General features: G+C 33.9%; 2 protein-coding genes across 7 annotated transcripts; both read right to left on the reverse strand.

Annotated features, from left to right (window-relative positions):
• Window positions 1-299: 299 nt before the first annotated feature.
• On the reverse strand, window positions 300-3,735 carry LOC121132307 (elongation factor 1-alpha). The gene is made up of 4 exons (XM_040727681.2): window positions 2,404-3,735; window positions 1,952-2,156; window positions 880-1,885; window positions 300-823 (listed from the first exon to the last, which is right to left on the reverse strand). Exons 2-4 carry the CDS (start codon window positions 2,093-2,095, stop codon window positions 588-590), a joined length of 1,386 nt encoding a protein of 461 aa, XP_040583615.1. The 5' UTR covers window positions 2,096-2,156; window positions 2,404-3,735; the 3' UTR covers window positions 300-587.
• Window positions 3,736-14,777: 11,042 nt separating this feature from the next.
• LOC121132308 (ankyrin-3) lies at window positions 14,778-18,604 on the reverse strand. 6 transcript variants are annotated; one of them, XM_071886633.1, is made up of 4 exons: window positions 18,456-18,604; window positions 18,261-18,375; window positions 17,462-18,191; window positions 14,778-17,410 (listed from the first exon to the last, which is right to left on the reverse strand). In XM_071886633.1, exon 4 carries the CDS (start codon window positions 17,363-17,365, stop codon window positions 15,464-15,466), a length of 1,902 nt encoding a protein of 633 aa, XP_071742734.1. In that variant the 5' UTR covers window positions 17,366-17,410; window positions 17,462-18,191; window positions 18,261-18,375; window positions 18,456-18,604; the 3' UTR covers window positions 14,778-15,463. The 6 variants fall into 6 exon arrangements, with proteins under 6 accessions (XP_071742734.1, XP_040583618.1, XP_071742733.1 ...); XM_040727684.2 differs by having other exon boundaries at window positions 14,778-17,397; window positions 17,983-18,191; window positions 18,456-18,590; XM_071886632.1 differs by having other exon boundaries at window positions 14,778-17,397; window positions 18,456-18,590.
• Window positions 18,605-19,480: the final 876 nt, after the last annotated feature.

Genomic DNA, 19,480 nt, shown 5'->3' on the forward strand with positions numbered 1-19,480 from the left:
AGAACATGATCAACATCAATTTGATCATTCTGCTTATTGTACTCTATGTAACGGGCAAGATGACTCGATTATACAATGTCACCTTCAAGAATGAATATAGGCTATTAAGATCTGTCACAGGGGATAACACACCCCACATGTACTTAGTGACAGCTTTTGGAATATCAGCTATTATAACGGCCGTTGAATGTCACCGCGCTCATCAGCATAAGGATCGAATAACCTTTAGTGACTACAAGGAAAACTTTAATAACCTTAGCTATGTAGGTGAACCCAAGGCAGAGAGAGAAAATTGAATATAATTCGCCGGATATATATATTTCAACAAATTATACATCGACCACGATAGGCATGGAATGATACATCCAATAAATGAAATAGGAAAGAAAATTAACGAAGCATGAGTACAATGTTCTAAAGAGTGATGACATACATTATATTTATACTGTTAGGTTTTTCCTTCTAAATTCTTTTCTATGGAAATAAATAAACTTAGTGACAGATTTTAACAAAGCTAGAAGGTGACCATTATGGTCGTGTTGGTGTTTTTCCATGCAGCGCTTTCTATTAAGGGATTCATTGCCTAGTTATTTCTTCTTTTGGGCCTTTTGTGCGGCCTTGGTGGTGGTTCCACTGACTTCCTTGGGGCACATGGATTTGATGACACCAACGGCAACAGTTTGCCTCATATCACGAACAGCGAAACGTCCGAGGGGAGGGAAGTCTGAGAAAGCTTCAACGCACATGGGTTTGCTAGGTACCAACTCCACAATGCCGGCATCACCAGACTTGATGGACTTGGGGTTACTTTCAGTGGATTTACCTAAAAAAAGATAATGCATTACATGACGCATTTAGTGTTAGAGCCTGAATGCTTACCAGTACGTCTGTCGACCTTTTCCTTGATTTGGTTAAACTTGCAGGCGATGTGAGCGGTGTGGCAATCCAATACTGGAGTGTATCCGTTGCAGATCTCACCAGGGTGGTTCAAGACAATGACTTGAGCGGTGAAGTCCTTGCAGCCAACAGCGGGCTTGTTCTTAGAGTCTGAGGCAACATATCCTCTCTTGATGTCCTTGACAGACACGTTCTTGATGTTGAATCCAACGTTGTCTCCAGGGGTAGCTTCTGGGAGAGATTCGTGATGCATCTCAACGGACTTGACCTCAGTAGTCAAGTTGTTGGGGGCAAAGGTCACGACCATTCCAGGTTTCAAGATACCGGTCTCAACACGACCGACGGGCACTGTTCCAATACCTCCAATTTTGTAGACATCTTGAAGGGGGAGACGAAGAGGCTTGTCTGTGGGACGAGCTGGGGGAACGATGGAGTCGAGGGCGTCCAAAAGGGTGGTTCCAGATGCTTTTCCTTCCTTACGGGTGATTTCCCATCCCTTGTACCAGGACATGTTGGGAGAAGTTTGCAACATGTTGTCTCCGTGCCATCCGGAGATGGGCACGAAGGGAACAGTGGCGGGGTTGTAGCCAACCTTCTTGATGTATCCAGAGACTTCCTTCTTGATTTCTTCGAAGCGAGCTTGTGAATAGGGAGGCTCCGTTGAGTCCATCTTGTTCACGCCAACAATCAATTGCTTCACACCCAAAGTGTAGGCCAACAAGGCGTGTTCACGAGTTTGTCCGTTCTTGGAAATACCAGCCTCGAACTCTCCGGTACCGGAGGCGATGATCAAAACACCACAATCAGCTTGCGAAGTGCCAGTGATCATGTTCTTGATGAAATCTCTGTGTCCGGGAGCGTCGATGATGGTCACATAGAATTTGGGGGTCTCGAACTTCCACAAGGCAATATCGATGGTGATACCACGCTCACGCTCGGCCTTCAGTTTGTCCAAAACCCAGGCGTACTTGAAGGATCCCTTTCCCATCTACGAGCAAGCAAAATCAACACAGTGTCACAACTGCCGTAACCCTTCATCACTTTATATACTTACTTCCTGGGCTTCCTTCTCGAACTTCTCAATCGTTCTCTTGTCGATACCTCCACATTGGTAGATCAAATGACCGGTGGTGGTTGACTTACCAGAGTCGACGTGGCCGATGACGACAATGTTGATATGGACCTTTTCCTTTCCCATTATGAATTAGATTAGAAGCGCGCTAGTGGTCAATGTGATCGGTCGAATATTCCGCACAACACTGAAACACAATGTAAAATCTTATTAGTCAAGTCCTCTTTTAACGTTTCCTTTGAACCATTCCACGTGATGCAACAACGACATATCAATCAGATAAGTGTCATCGATCTCCTCCTTACGAGAAGATCGATTCAACCATCCAGCAGCACGGGATGGAACCAGGATCATGACGATATCAAAGGATATAAGAGTAGAGGTATATATTAGCAAAATATTAAACAAAGCTGCACAAAAAACGTAACACTCACCTCAAGGTGCGACGATAGAAAGAGGAAGATAAGTGTATTTGGTCTATTTAGGAAACATTCACCGGGTCTGCCGGGGTGGGACAGGAAAAGGAATGACGTCAGAACTATTTCCGCTTGGTCCAAAGGCTTACTTACATGCCTTTTCAGTGACTTATTAGACCTTATTGGGAATAAACATAATTTTCTCTATTCCTGACTACTCCATCCAGACTCCTGGATATAAATTTGCACCTCAAAAGAGAGTTTTTTTAAAAGGGGGGAGGAGTACATAACGGAAAGAACCGTCGACAGCTACCTTAGAGCGGGAACTTTAAACCTAAATTAATCACTCAACCTATATTTAAATTCCTTATTTTTATTCTCACTTTAATATTAAACGTCATCATGATGTTATATATTTTAAATTTTCGATTCAGTATATCATATTCTGTATTATAGTAATTAAATACGAGAAGTACTTTAATTCAGGGAATAGCTGAAAAAATTATAATGAGCCTCATTTCTTAAAAGCGACATCTGACGTTCTTCATAATTATTTGTTAAGGGAAAGTTGTTGAGAATATAAATTGAACTACATCATTTTTCTTAGGAGTTCTACCATAAGTTGTATACCATGAGTCAAAATTAGAGTGTCTTGAGTACAATTTTTTTTTAGTAAATAGTCTTGAGTAAATTATGTTAAGAACTCGTTTTTAAAATTTGATAATGGAGGAAACGTGGCTGACGAATATTTATGTGTCTTTTATGATTCTTTGAGAATGGAAAGGTCCTTGCCTTTTAGAAAGTATTCAAAATGGGCGAACTTTATAAGTAAGAACTTGATCAACGAATAAATATAATAATTATTAACAAAACGCATCGTTACCGTATTTTGAATACTGTGGAATAAAATTGATGAATTTTATGATTTCCAAAAAAGAGAACATGCGACCCAATATGTGGGTTTTTTTTAATGGGGGACAGTGGTTCATATTTTGAAATTAAATTATAATATCATACTATTAACTAAAAAACTAGGGATTTCATGAATTATTATCATAAAAGTATCTTTACGTCTCAAAAAGAACGTAAAAAGAGGACGGTTGGCCCTTAAGTAAAAACAAATATAATAAGTGATCGGACACGAAATTGTATATTATAAAAGTGGAATTGAATTTTATGTATGCATGCATTTTGTATCTGGATTCCTCATCACCATTTGATACTGCATGGGATGATTGATACAAACATATCCAATTTTTTGTTCACTTAAATAATAAGATTATAAAATGAAGCCAGGTAAAAAAAAATAATATATATATATATGTCTGTTTTCCATCTTCTAATAGTTACAAAAAGTGTTCTTCAACTATTGTAACGGACATAATATTCAGACTGAGACATGATGTCGTTGTGATGTAAAAATAGAATGAATTTTACAATCGAATGTATCGATTATTATAAGTAGGTAGCGTCTATAGACTATAACTATGTACTTGTTGACAAACGCACATTGTTTTTCTGATTAGAAAGTTTCAATGAGGGAGTCCACCACGTGGAGCATCAACATCTCTTTCTGTATAAAAGAAACTCTTGATTACATACACATACTATTGGTTGTTGGATGTTACTTCCTTAAAGTAGTTTGAAAAGCAAGCATGGTGGTAACTCCGGACTTTGGAAGCCTTTTAATAGTATACAACACATTAGTATATATTAATATTATATTGTATCTGTATAATATTCCTATGAACCTTCTATCAAGTAGAAAATATTACTCGAGAAAAGCATTGTTTAAGTATGTGTTGAGCAAACTACCCACGTTTAGAATAGCATCAGCTATTCTATTCTAGCAAAATGAACATAAAAGTCGGTTATAAACTATAACTTTACCTTAATAATTCTTGCTTTTATTGCATAAAGCTAATAATCATATAAATATAATTATTATTCATACGTAAGAAGATTATAATCGAAAATCATCATATCACTCATAAAATTATTCAAAAAATGTATTTATTATTGCTCTATAATAGCGAAAATGTAGAGAAAGAGGCTGAGCTTCATATGAATGAGTTTAATATTTATTGAATAGGTTGAGGTTGTCTCTACAATGGGTTTAAGGATATTATTTTTGTAATGAAAACTTTCAGAAAAATAACTTATCGCATACATCTTTGCGCTTTAGTACTAGTCATGCACCAGTACTTATTTATTCGGTGCAGTCCAGTCCGAGGGACCAGTTCTTCTCATAGTAGCGGGAAAATGGGGGTGCAAAATGATTTTTTGCTCCCCCGAAACAAAAACAAATTCTAAGCTTTGTCTTTTTAAATCTAATTTATAAATAATAAATCAAATTTAATATCTTGCTGCGTGCTTTGCGTCGCAAATTATCTCAGTTTGTATACGACGGATGTATAGTTTGCAGAGGACTAAGGCTATAATATATATCATCAATATTGAAATAGTTTTTTTTTATAGATTTTATAGCCTATCAGTACAGCCACAATGTTGTGCTTTGGGCACAACATTATGTACTATGACAATTCAATTTATTTTATTTCATTCAACCAAAATATTAAGTAATATAAAATATAAATGATTAAAGGTGCTGATTTAACCATAAATACATGAAACAAAATAAATTAATATTATAATTCAATGCTGGTTATATTTTAATTCTTTGCTTGTTAGTAAATAACCATATTGTTGGTATTTTGTTTCAGTAGGGATAGTGATATATTATACAACTCCCAAGAACAGTTTTATTGGGTAAAATATATGCAATGTAATAAATATTAATAACTGTTACACGATTTCAGGTATTTATTTAATATAAACTTTGCACGCGCATGTGTGTATGTCCCCTTGTATCTGAATGCATGTCTCAGGTAACTTGAGCTTGGTCTGAGGTGAGTGTGTTTGGATTTGAGCCTATGCCAAAACATATCATGAACCTCCTTAGGTCTTAGCCCCCACATCTAAACCAGCTTCGGGCGCGCCCGGTTCTGATTAATTAAAAAAGAAGAAATAAAGTTCATGACGTCATAAGTTTATAGGACTGATAGTGATATGTATAAGAGTATGACTGAACTCGAAGGCACTGCAGTTTTTAGTCCTAAATAATGATCGACACATCACTAGTAACTATTAAAGATATGCATGGAATTCTAAACACGTGGAATAATCACGAATCCAACCTAGTTTGTTTTTCCTTATTTTTCCTCATGTATGAATGAAGTAAACTTCACGTGGACTCTTTTTTTTCAACCAATCGTTCTTTATTATTAATAGATCTAATGAGTTCTTCTAATATCCGGAGTGGACCAAGGGAAAATCACTTAACCTTATGTAGGGAAAAGTGTATTTCTTACGGTTAAAAATCAAATTGCAAAACCTAATTGTCTTTGTGTAATATTATACCCTTTTATTTCAGCAGCATCAGAAAATCTTTGTCAAGTAACGTGTACAATTAATATATCTTCCACGAAGACAATATTTCTGAAGGGACATAATAATGTTTTTGATTAAAAAAACTGACGTCGAGTAAGTGTTTCAATCTGGGAGTGATACAAATATTACCTTTAACATTTTTCTACAAGTCAATTACAAAAAAAAAAAAAAAAATACCAAAAGTAAAGTTTAAATTGAATATTTTATATTTTTGGCGAAGGATGCACAATATATGCATAGTAAATCTTTAGTAAATAATTAACAAAGAAAGAGGGGATCGAAGGTTGAATAATGATTACTTGATTATTATATTAATATTATAGTAGACAGTATTATGTGCGTGCCCTTTTCATTTTGTCACTGAATATTATGAATTAATTTTGCCTTATAAGTTATAGCATTATTTACCAAGTGTTCTTGAAGGGCTGATTCTAAGATATTCATCATTATAGTTATTTTTAATATGTTATTTTAAATTATGAATTGTACACATCAACGTATTTTGTATATTGTTTGAATATATGATAAACCAAAAATACAACTAAAAAACTAAATAATAACCCTCCAATTATTTATTGCATATATATCCCGGAAAATGTATGCATTTTGCCTATGAATTAATACATAAAATTATTTTATTAAGTATTATTAGACAAACTATAATTTAAAAAGATTTTATTACGTGTTTTCAAAAATTGTTTGGCGTGTTTATATATAAAATAATAGCAAGTTAATTACTAATTAACGAAATTATGGGGGACAACCTCTAATAAAATTACTTTCCAGGATTTACTTCTTAAAATTTAATTTTCTATTCAAACATTTCAATGATTATTACATAAAGAAATTATAAGTGTTTTAGAAGGAAATAGAAAAATAATAATGTAAGAACCAATGTTAATAATTTATATTAATCTGAGCAAGATAAGCAAATGTGAAACGAGTAAACCAGCTACATCTCAGTGTGAATTTTCACATTTATCACAGATAAAAAATATTTTTACAACTACACTACTAATTATGCAATTATTATATGAAGCAAAATTAATTAATAATAATCCGTGATGAAATGAAAAGGCGAGGGACGCAATACTGTCTAATGTTATTAATCAATTAATCCTCATTCAACCCTTCGATCCTTTCTCTCGTTCTTAATTCTCTTTTAAAGATTTAAATTATATATATTGTACATCCTTTGCCAAAAAGATGCCTCCTAACTTTAACAGATAAAATGTTCGATCTAAACTTTACTTTTGGTAATTCACTTGTACAAAAATATTAAAGGTAATATTTGTATAACTCCCAGATTGATTGAAACACTAAACTCGACGCAAGTTTTTTTTAATCCAAAAACTTTTTTATTTCAGTTCAAAATGTTGTCTTTGTGGAATAGATATTAATTGTAGTACGTGACTTCATATAGATTATCTGATGCTGACGAAATAAAAATGGAGTAATATTGTACAAAGTCCATTAGGTTTTGCCATTTGATTTTTAAGCATAGAAAATACATTGTCCCCTACATGAGGTTAGGTGTATTACTTACTCCAGATATTAGTAGAACTTATTGATAGAGCGTTTTCAATTGACGTCAGCATTGTTGATGTTTCCATTTTGAGGAACAAAGCAATCAAGTTTTACAACACTTCAAACTTTTTTTCCATTAAAATTGAGGAAAATAGTTAACTATTGGATGTCAAAATGGAACCAACAAATAAAATGACTTAAACCTTACTATCAATGAATTTGTTATCGCTCTTTTGCCTTGCTTTATTATATATCTGACCCTAAAATATATTATTACATAGTTAAATTTTTATCTGCAATACGAAAAATAAGATATTATAACGATCATTTATTAGAAAGAATAAGATATTTTTCTTATGTGTCATTTTTAAGGATTTTCAATGCATAGTACTTAGATATATTTCAAATATAACTGTCTATCATTGGTATCAAATAGCATTCAATGCAAGTGTTGATTCTTTTTTTTATTCATAAAGTTATTTGATGAAAGTACATGAATATTTATAGGAAATGTGCCCATTTTATGTATTAAAAATTTCCACTTTGACTTCCTAAAATTGGTTCCCCTTCAATTATGATGCAATTTATGAGTTCAGTGAAAATACTCTATTTTTCGCATATAATTTCTTATTTTTCGCTTTATTTCAATAGTTTATAGGAAGTGTTACAATCTTCCGAATTAAGGCAAGTATGCCCTGTTCTCTTCGATAACTTATTGTTTACGATAATTCAACTTCATAATGTGTAAAACATCTCCTCAAGTATTGTAGATGTTATTCTCCAAAAGTTATTAATTCTACCAATGGCTCCCAATAATTTGATAGAACCTTGGCTATGAATTTATCGAATCGAAACACTGTTAACGACGGATCTAGGAAAGCTCACTTACAGAAAATTTGTATAGGGAAAGGATGTACTAGGATTACTCGCATTGTGAAAATTCGTATAGGATAAAGCTCAACCGGCGGAAGACTCCCCTTGTTTTATTTAATATAAATAATGATCTCACTTATGTAATTATTAATGTATTCTAACCAGAGACAAAATAGTTAATATTAATAAATATAGGATTAAAGAAAAATAAAAAAAACACGACAATAATGTAATTCGAATGGAAACAGTGCTATTCACTTATTTATCAATTATCATTAAACTTTAGACATGATGGATTTTTCATATTGTAAAAGACTCATAGTAGGACGAACAAGCATAAGATCAGATTAGGCAAGAACAGTAATTTCCTCTTCGTTATGAGCCAGGATCTATCATTAGAAGAGGTGGTTAGATGTGGTAAGGCAATTCACTGTGAGGATTCGAGGAGGCACTCAAAAGTCGGATCGTAGGAGAGTACGAGGAAGTGAGAAATGTTATGGAGGAAAAATGTACTGCTCAGTAGATTTGGAGCAACATTGAATTGAAATGGAGAGAAGAAGAACGATGTTCTTCTTCTCTTCATTAATCTTCTTTCTTATTTGAAGAGTAGGAAACAGGTTGCACTACGTAGTCACTCAAGGGACTGGAATAAGCAGAGTTATGTATCTATAACAGGGAATTCATACCTCCAATAAATCTCAAGACAAGTTATGAGATCTTAACAAGTGACTTATATACTCCTTCAATGAATTTTTGAGTGTATTTTCATGATTTGATACAATTACATTTGAATATGTAACTTCATTTGTAGTAGTAAACTTCAATAATATTTATCAAATAATATGTTTAATACAATTTAATATTCATTCAAATTCAGAATGAGAATCCGGCTCCCACTTTATTAATGTGTATAACTAATATTAATGTCCATTCAATTGTCAATGTTTAATTCCATCAATTAATTTATTTGTTTTAATAAATGTAAATATATATTTAAACACTTCTGGAACTCTTTATTCATTTAGAATTTAGTACTTACAATCTATATCTAAACTGTATAAATGGTTTATTTAATAAAAAGTCAAAGAGGTAGAATGAAATTAGTGTGTAATTATCTACAGAGTTAACCGAAAATCTGGCAAAAAAACATACTTGATATGTGAATATGAAAAATGTAATGCCAGGCTCCACACTGTAACGCCATTGGATATATACAGTGAGAATATATATGTTTCCAAAACTGTAGGAGAACACTGCTATTCGAGCAAACCATCCAAACCTAAAATGTACGTAGAAAAAGCTAAATTGAAATCACAAGCTCTGACTTCACAATTATCCTGATCCATGTTAATTGGACAAATGTCATCTAACTTAACAAAAACATTAATGTCCAAATCATCGAATAAGACTCGTTATGTTCGAGGGTGGAGACAGCAAATAAATCAAGCTCCTCCAATCCCTGCTGGTAGATGTGGACATTCAATTCCCCGTGACTACCGATTCTTGAAAAACGGAGAACAAAATTTTTATAATAAGATAGTGGCGAACACGATCCTAAAAAAATATTGATTTTTTGGATATAAATCGGTGGCAATATTATTTATCTTACTCCCAAATAAGTATGGAGTTACATAGAATAGACTGTTCACTACTTTGAAGTATCTAAAAACATCATTGTGCCCTCTAACATTAATGATAGATTTTGAAAAGCCAATTCTGAATGCCTTTGGAAATTTGGTTTCTGTAACAAACACTACGGGATGTTTATTCCATATGTCTAAAAATATCTACAGATACATTCTAAGCTTAGGTTTAAAATTATGATACTCCAACGAAGCCGATTTTAATTTAAAAATGAAATGTTTCACAATGTTAGCTTTTTTTTTGCAGATTGCAGATATTATTGATGGATTTGTAAAGCTTGCCTATGATCATGATCTAGACCAAGAGTTGGTTTTTACATTGAGACGCATTACATCGGGGGTATGCGAAGCCAGGGAGAAGGAAGAAGGAGAGTGATGCCGAATTTCCCAATCGAACTGTGGAATATTTGCTAGAGAACAATTAATAACAAAATAAGAACTAATAACCGAGGAGAAGGATTTCAGAATGGCATTTAAAGCTCTATTACCAATAAAAATCCCCATCTTTGGAAATTGATAGATTATTTAAAAATAGAAGAAGGTTTGGCATGAAAAAGAAAGTGATTTAGAACGTGGCAATATTTTACCATTGAAACGTGTTAACAAAGCTCGTAATCTAAGATTACAAGAAGTAATACCACAATATAATCCCAATTTAAAATTAAAATGTCTGAAAGCAATATCTTGGAATTTACATTCTTTTTAAATATTTAAATAATAAAGCAGGTGGGGCGAATAATTCTTCTGTAATAGAGGCCTGTGAAAATTGCTTGTACGAGTTTTTTTTGCCAAAAGTTACAAGAGCTTCTTTGAAAAGGGAATTATTAAGTGGGATTCTCTTAGGCAACAAGCTATCAAACAGAACGGAGCATACTTGTCTTAATTCGGATGATTGTAACACTTTTTATAAAGCCTTGACATAAAGAGAAAAATACGAAATTACTTTTCCTCCCAGCCTATTATATATCAATTTAAATATAACTATAATATTTGCCTTGTACTTCAGCTATTTCAACTGTGAACGGTTCTACTCTTACAAGCATTAATTCATTTTTCCCCAAAATAATAAAACAAGCACCTGATATTAACATGAGTCTTAATACCATATGTCTGGCACCTCCCATCTCATCGCACTCTTACGCAAATCCCATCTCTACTGAAATCTATTGTTTGTTCATTCATAAGTTTCTGAACATAATTTATGCACTCGTAACCGAGAAATGACAATACACACTACTTATCATTGCAACTTTATACTTTACACTGACTAGCATGGCCAGTGGCTACGCTCTACGCAAAATAATAATTTAGAATTTAGAGGTGCTTAGGAATTGTTATTGTATAGACTAAAGAACACATATATTCAGCACATTTGAAATTTGTGAAGTAAACTTATAAATTAGTTTCATCTTGCCAGTTTTACAGATTAATAGTATTTAATACATAGTACCAATAATTCATAGCCCTTTAGAATATTTTTTTCCAAACATTCAAAATAAGTTTTATTTACATAAATTGTAATAATTTTCGTAGCTGGAGTCGGATAAAATTGGTTGCACCTAAGAAAAGTCTTGCACGCATTATAGATCATACAACTTTATTTATGTTTTACGTATGGAAACAAACATAATATGCCTAGAATGCCAGAGAATGCTTAAATTTAACATTTTCTAGTTGCAAAAATCCAACAACATTTTTTTTCTTTTTTCCCTCCTGAACAAAAAAAAAAATAAACAAAAAAAAAAACATGCAGTTTTTAGCCCTATTTGTTTGTTTGTTAGTTATTTTGTCTTTTAGTGCCTAGGATTACAGGAAAAGTTACTGATCGATTTTGATCAAACTTGATAAAAATATTATGTACGGTCACAGTAAGAGGCTCTTTAATATTAAAAGGTCAAAGTAAAAATAACCCATAACTTTACAGGGATGTCCGTAACGGAGGGGGCTGGAGGGGCTGTAGTCTCCTCAATTTATTGAATTTGTCCGTTAGGGTGAAAAATACCCTATACAAAATAGGGTAATTTCCCCCCCAAAAAAAAAAAAAATATATAATCCTCGGGACGACCGGACGGAAAATACATAATTGGCCATAACGTTGTTACAAATTGAGATGTGTAACTCAATTTCTTTTAAGCGAAGGGTTTGTTTGTTAGTCACCAAGATTACCTCAAATCTTACAGATCGATTTTTATCGACCTTGGTACGAATATTATATATGGTCACAGTAATTGGCCATTTAATTCTGAGAGGTCAAGTTCAACATAACACAAAACCTAAGAAATGCATAATCGACTATAACTTTGGAGCATATTGAGATACGTAACTCAATTTGATTTTAGGTGGAGGTTTTGCACTCTACCGATTGCCCGATTGCATCATATAAAATATCGGAGAAAATATCAAAATCTCCAAGAATACTCTCCGATACCAATAAGATACAGATACTGTACATTTAGGGCCATATATCAGCCCACCTCTAATACATACATGTTCAATGTATACCCGAGTAAATACATTTTTATTGGAATGAACCATAAACATAAACACATTTTGAATGTTCATAAATATTGTCTTCAATTAAATGGAAGACTAATTAAATATTTATATATATTTTATTGTACAGTTGAATCTCGAATTAAGGGATTTTTCTGTCAGGTTAAAAAAGTCCCTTAAATGGCAACAATAAAAAATAGTGTCCAGTAGATAAAATAAATCTTATAATCCTTGCTATAATCCCTAAAAGTATTAATGTTGATAAATCAATAATCTTTTTTATATCTTGTTCAAATATTCCGATTAATGTTGCTATTACTTTAGTTGACACACCTATCAGTCAAACCAATCTCGACGCAATAATCAATCATAAAAACGAATTTACTAATAAACCACAGCAGTTACTAAAGTTGATGAATGTATAAATGAACAAACTGGAGTCAGGGTAGCTATTGCAGGTGAAAGAAAATATCTAAAGGGAAACTAAACAATTTTGGTGCAAGCAACAAAAAATTAATAATAAACTTCTAGCACGTCGTTACCTTTATAGTATTACACAACCTTTCCTAAAAAAATAAACAGAAAAAGGGCTGAAATCAACTAGTAGTAAGCCAATTAGATCAATCATACCAACTGCTCTAAAGCAATTTTTAAAATGAATTACATGTATAAATATATTTCCTATACTAAAATCCAACATAGTATTTCATTTGATACTGTATTATAATATTGTTTAGTAATATTTTATAAAAAGCTTAGCTATATATTAGTATTTATGTATGATAGCCAAACTATCCTTATAGAAATAATAAAATAGCCAATATATTGTAAATTCGAAGATGGATCAACAAGAAATTGTATTCCTCTCCTTTTGAAAGGAATTTTGAATGACTTATTACTTTGTTTATTTATCAAAAATAATATATTATGAAATAGTCATGACGTATCAAGTGAGACGAGACAATCGACAGCGTAGAACAAAAAGTATAGGTTAATTTGGTGTCAGCGAAGTAACGCAGTGAAAGATAACTAGAATGGGAACTATAAAAGTTCCCGCAAAACCTCCAACTTTAAATAAAATTGAGCTATGTCATCTCAATTTGTTCTAAAGTTATGGTCGATTATGCTCCCTGTAATTTTTTACCATAATCCTGATGACTAAAAAAACAAATAAACAGGGGCAAAAACATGGAGTTCAACTTCGTTAGCGGAGATAAAGGAATCTTTTTTCTCCTTAAAATTTGGTGTCTTGGATTTATTGTTAAGTAGATTGTAAAAAACAGGGGTCTTAATTCTGTAGTACCATATGTATCTCTCCCATCCTCTCCGTGCGCTCTTACAATAATCTCATTTCTAATTATATGTAGATGTAAACATATTAATTATTTTATGGGAAATGGATTAAAAGTTACGTAACTAAATAAAAGCCAACACTCAACCTCTCACATTAAATTTTAAATAACGAAGTTAAATGCTTTCCTTTTAGTTCAGGATGTAGTATGGTCTGGATTTACCGTTAAGACCCTGTAACAGCCTCGATACACGAGCAAACAGATTGACAGCTCTTCACGATGAAGGCCGTGTTCATGGCGTGTCACGTTGCAATGATTGCAGAGCTGCAGCAAACATTCTTCTCTAAGACACCCTAAACTACGAAGTCCAGAGGACTGCGCTGCACTCGTTCATGGCCCAAAAGCTGTTGTGTGAAGGTCAATCAACGTGTCTATATCTACATGTTACAGTCCCAAGTACTTCCCTAGATCCAAGAATATCACTGGGAAGGATTTGACTGCTTTTAGTAGGGCGGAGTACCTTCACATACTGCAAAGTCTGTACGAGAGTGGTGCCAAACCACTTTCCAGCACTTTTGTAGCAAGGACATGTTCCCCCCCCCCCTTCTTCCTCAGATCTCAACGTAATGGACTTATCTATATAGTCCATTCTAGAGAGGGATGTTACTAGTGTAACTTTCTAACAGAGTGTCGACGACTTTAAGCGTGTAAAGTAGTTCCGATGTCTGTTCTTTCTTTACTGTTGGAGTTGTCCTCAGACTTATGGGTCACCTTGTATATTATTTTTTTCCGGCAAAGTGCCCATTTGGCAATGTGGCTTATGGCAAGGTGTCGTAAAACCGTCTTTAAGTATCTTGGTAAATTGAAATCCATTATATAGGTAGTGATTCTACTGTACTTCGATGATGATGATGATATGGAGTTTGCACGCCTATTGTTAATCCATATGTTGAGTTAATCATAGTAATCATAACAACTCTATTAAAGTTCATTATTAAACAATTAACTATTTTTTTTATATTATTTTCAAGTTAAGGATTGAATGAGAAAGAGTTAGCGTTATTAAAATGTCCATGTGGTCGATTTTTTAGATTGAAATAAATTGACAATTCTCTTTTATAATATTATTATAAAGACGGATATATTTTTATTCCTTAAAAAAATGGTGCATAGGTTTACTTAAATAAGTATGTCATTTATTTGTATAGCCAATATGATAAAGCACCACATTCATATACTATTTTAGGGTTCAGTCACATTTCTACACATATTTGATGTATCATTAATATTAATGTTTCATTGTCAGTATAAAGCAAGACATGCAGAAATATAAATTAACAACAGATTTTAATTCAATTTGAACATGAGGTTGTGCGACTATTATTTTCTTTCTTAATATTGCGTATTGTTTTAATATAATTGATATTATTTTTTACATAGATAGAGCTAGAAATATACATAATAAATAATTTAGAGTTAGCTAACTTTCTTCTTAGTAACTTCTATAAGGCAGCAGGAAGACGATATGAACAGTTTACTGTTTATTATTTTTCCTTCGGGACGGAAATTAATATTTTCTCCACAAATAAGTTGGATTGTATGATGCAATTTTATAAAAAAATATCTTTTATAGACGTGAGGCTAAGACGAAGAGGATGATTATGTCAGAGGCTCACAACACGGTACAATGAAAATGACAAGTCACGTGTTTTACAAAAAATAAAATGAAATTCCTCAACGTCACTTCACAACAATGATGATACACTATCCTTCTTCTCACTTTCATAGGTAACTAATATTTTATATGAAGTTATACATCAGAACTCGATGTGCGACAAATGAGGGATATTCCGGGGTGGGGTTATTTGCTTTTTGACTGTTTGGCACTTTACAAGGGACTGCATAGATTAATTTTGCTGGATCACATTTCTTGGCACTTAAATCGATATCAACAATGGCATAGGGAGTAGTCGTTTTAGAAGTAGTCGGATACTCCAGTCCCTTACGGATTTGATGTTTCTTGGAAAATACTAACTTTCCAGTTCTTGAAGCAGAGGGCTGATATGAATTTTTGAGAAGTAGAGTGAAGGAATTTTCATCAAATGCTTTGAATGTAAACTCACTAAAAATAAGGCCCGAGTCTATTTGACAATCTTTAGCCATTTGAATGTTTTCTGCACTTTCAATTGACATTGTTAATCCAGTTTTATGAGGAATCTCCACTTCCTCACTCTGACCAACCATTTTCCACTCAGGATCTTTATCAAAAATTCTATCAGCCTTGTCATCTGTAACACAAAATGCTAATAGAGAATCGCACCAGGCATGGGGGAATCTCGGTCTATAGAATATAACAAATCTAGCCATATAAGGAGGTCTTAAGACACGTTCATAAAGACAGGACGCCTTTTCTAATATCTCTTCCGATTTCATGCCCTCAGGATTTTTAGGACTATAATCTGATACAAAAATCCAAAATAGAGCAGATACACGGGTTTGAAATAAGACATGATTATCTTTATGAATGAATGAAGCTGTTGTAGATAAATCTTCCCAATTTGCATTAGCAGTATTTCCGGCCAGAGAGCAAAGCAAATGAACTTTTTTCCCACAAATTTTATTTTTTGGCCTTGGCAATGGGACTGAGAGTTGAACACTTTCATGGAATCTTCTTCGTCGAGGCTCGATTGCAATGAGTGGAGATACGACAACATCTCCATCCGGAAATAGAGGTTCATAAATTGAAGATGGTACGATCTGCCCCTGAAGAGCCACTTTAATCCTTTTCTGAACCGCACCCTTGTTAAACTTGGCCGTGATAAAACCCAAGTTTGTCCGCACTCCCACTTCCCCTCCATCCAATCCAATCCCTCGAACTTGTTCTCGAACACGAAATAAAAGTGCAAAATATTTGGGAAGTACTTTCATGGATATTCGCACTATCCTTTTCGTGTCTAACTCATCACAGACGGGATTCATTCCAGTTGATGTAGCTATATCCTCATAAATTTCTTCTTCGTCATCTTTCCCTCCTCTCCAGTCATTATTATCAATGAAAACAGTTGTATGCTCTCTCCATGTCTCACCATCATCGGATCTCAGAACCACCAATTCCCTTTCATCCTCTCGTAATGAGGCGAAATGTGGAACTTCCAATAGCACAGGACTTAAAAAAGTAGCTCCAGCAGGGCCAACTTCGACAACTCTTGAGGCTAGAGCCTCTCTTTCCATGAGTGGTGGAGGAAAGAGAAGACGATTCGCATGTCTGACATAGCGACACGTCACTCTTACGGGACTTTGAACTGCACCAGGTGGTATGATGATGCGTAGACCCGAGCCTCGACAACCCTTCATAGCGCCACCTCTTGCATCTACGAGGAAACTTACAAGGAATTCTGCAAGTGCTGGACGGGATCCATAGTTGCTCCCGAGATGACCCGAACTTCCATGGAGTGGCCTTTTCTTTAAGGCAGGGGAGGATGTATTACTGGCTGGTGATGTGAGAGATGATGGCTTGGGTGGAAGGGGTGGACCTCCATTCCGTTGATTGTAATTATTGTTATTTTCTTCGCTTTTGGACTTTTTCAGTTCGTTTGCTTCTTCTTTCTCTTCGGGAGTGAGTACACCGATTTTATTGCTGGGTAGTTTTTCGACCTCGGGGGAAGAGGCCCTCTTACCAAGGCATTGGAAACAAAAAGACATTCCTTCCTCCTTGTTGTCGCTCTTAATCACCACTATAAGTTATAACTTATAAGATACAGAATTATATAAATATATATGTGTAATGTTCTAACTCACTCTATGATTCAACGAGAGCAACTAATGTAAATATTAAAACAATAAATGTAAAGTCCTATGAAGTAGAATATGGATAAATACCTCCAATGAAGTAGAAAAGCATACTACATACAACTACCTAGTATTTAGCAATATCTTGCTCATTTCATTTTTATTATTACTTTTTTTAATCAGGCTTTCTACATACTAATGAAAATAGTATAGAACAACATACTCTCCTTCAAAAATGTGAACGTACAAAGTATTTTAAATAAATCGCAGGATATGTGAGCATAAGGCCAGAAATAAAAGGAAAAACAAGAAGAAGCGGCGAAACTCTGTTATATGCAAAGTTTACGATCAAGATTTTCGAATGAGGTATTTTGCACGCGTTTTTTTGTTAGGTGGGTTCCAGAGGAGAGGTGAGGAGAAGGAAGTGGGTAACGACTTGGAGTGTAAGGTTCTACTACTTATTACTACTACTACTACAACTCCTCCTTAGACAGCTAACTTTCTTTCAATTTTGTGAGCATTTTTCTTACTTATATTAAAATACCTATTTCTACTAGGTACAAGAGAGTCTTTCTCCGCAACTGCCTCCTAGCAATAACAGGGGAGGAGGGGGTACGTAGAAGTGAGAAGGCTAATGTTTGGAATTAAGTATAACACCTTCTGAGTCCTTCTACTCAAAATTCCGGACTATTATGGAAGCTTTCCAATGTACAGCCAATAAGGTTGACCTTGATGAAGTCTAACATAGAGCGAGAAAGAGATTAAAATTATGCGACAAACGTCGTTTTCAAAGAGGGTCACTTCTTACCTAATTAAAGGACTGAGGACAGTAGTAATAAATCCAGGAGTACTCTTGAGTCGTCTTTCCTTTCCTTTTGCAAACTCCAACAATCCTGAGAAACAACGCAATTAGTAACAAATGCCTAAAATATAAAATAAATGTGATATAATAGAGGCTCTTTCAAGAGCTCAAGGATTGAGAGGGAATGGGAGGCTATGTAACCTAATAATCATAGATTGAATGTAATGTAATTCTTTTTTTTAAATATATATTTTAACAGTCCAAATTTGTATTATCTCATCTTTGCTATCACTCAGAATCTCTTATGTTTATACGACGTCATCCTCTAGCTATACTGCATTAGAAGACTCGCGAACAAATGTGTACCGGGTGTTCGAAAACTCTTGGAATATGATTTAAATGAATAGGTTTTGTAGGTTTTTTTTTTGTAAACACACCGTTTGAACTTTTTGGCGGGATAGTTTTAGAAGTAAGGTCAGCTGTTTAGGTCAAATTAAATATCCTTAAGTGGAATATGGAAGGCAAAAGTAACGTTCTATTAGTCAGCAGTTAGAACAAAATCATGAACATCAATCAGTAACCAGAAGGTCTAAAGGGTCAGAAAACGGGGTTCTCTCGTGGGATCCCCTTTTCCACGGATTTATGAAGGGTTTTATATATTTGCCTGTTTATAAAAGGATCAATAGTAAAGGTTTTTTCATCATTGAAGAAAAGGACTCTGTTTCCTTGATGTTTGAGATAATTAACTCCGCATCGAAGTTGATCAGAGGTTATATTTTTCCCTTAGTTACAAGGATTTCAGCTCAAGTTATAGATTGATTTTGATCAAACTTGGTACGAAGATTATTATATATGGTCACCGTGAGAGGTCATTAAATTTGAAGAGATCAAGGTAACATCAAAGGTTAAAAAATGCATAATCCACACTAATTTTGCAACAAATTGGGATACATAGCTCAATTTGATCTTAGGCATAAGTTTTGCCCATTCTAGTTCAGGATATGTTTACAGTGCTGGAGACAAGTGTTTTTTTCCCCACTTGATTTAGAAAAGGTATTTTCTAACGCCTTAGACAGGGGCGTCCTCAGGGAGTGGGGTGGAGGGATGTAGCCCCGTTTCCCAATTGAAAGAAAGAATGTTTTTCTAAGACTATCAAAAATATTACTGAGAAGAGAGTTAGTTTTTTTTTTTTTTTAAAGAATTCCTTTTCTAAAAAAGATCATTCA

Source organism: Lepeophtheirus salmonis, chromosome 2 (assembly GCF_016086655.4).
Source record: "Lepeophtheirus salmonis chromosome 2, UVic_Lsal_1.4, whole genome shotgun sequence".
Lineage (NCBI taxonomy): Eukaryota > Metazoa > Arthropoda > Copepoda > Siphonostomatoida > Caligidae > Lepeophtheirus > Lepeophtheirus salmonis.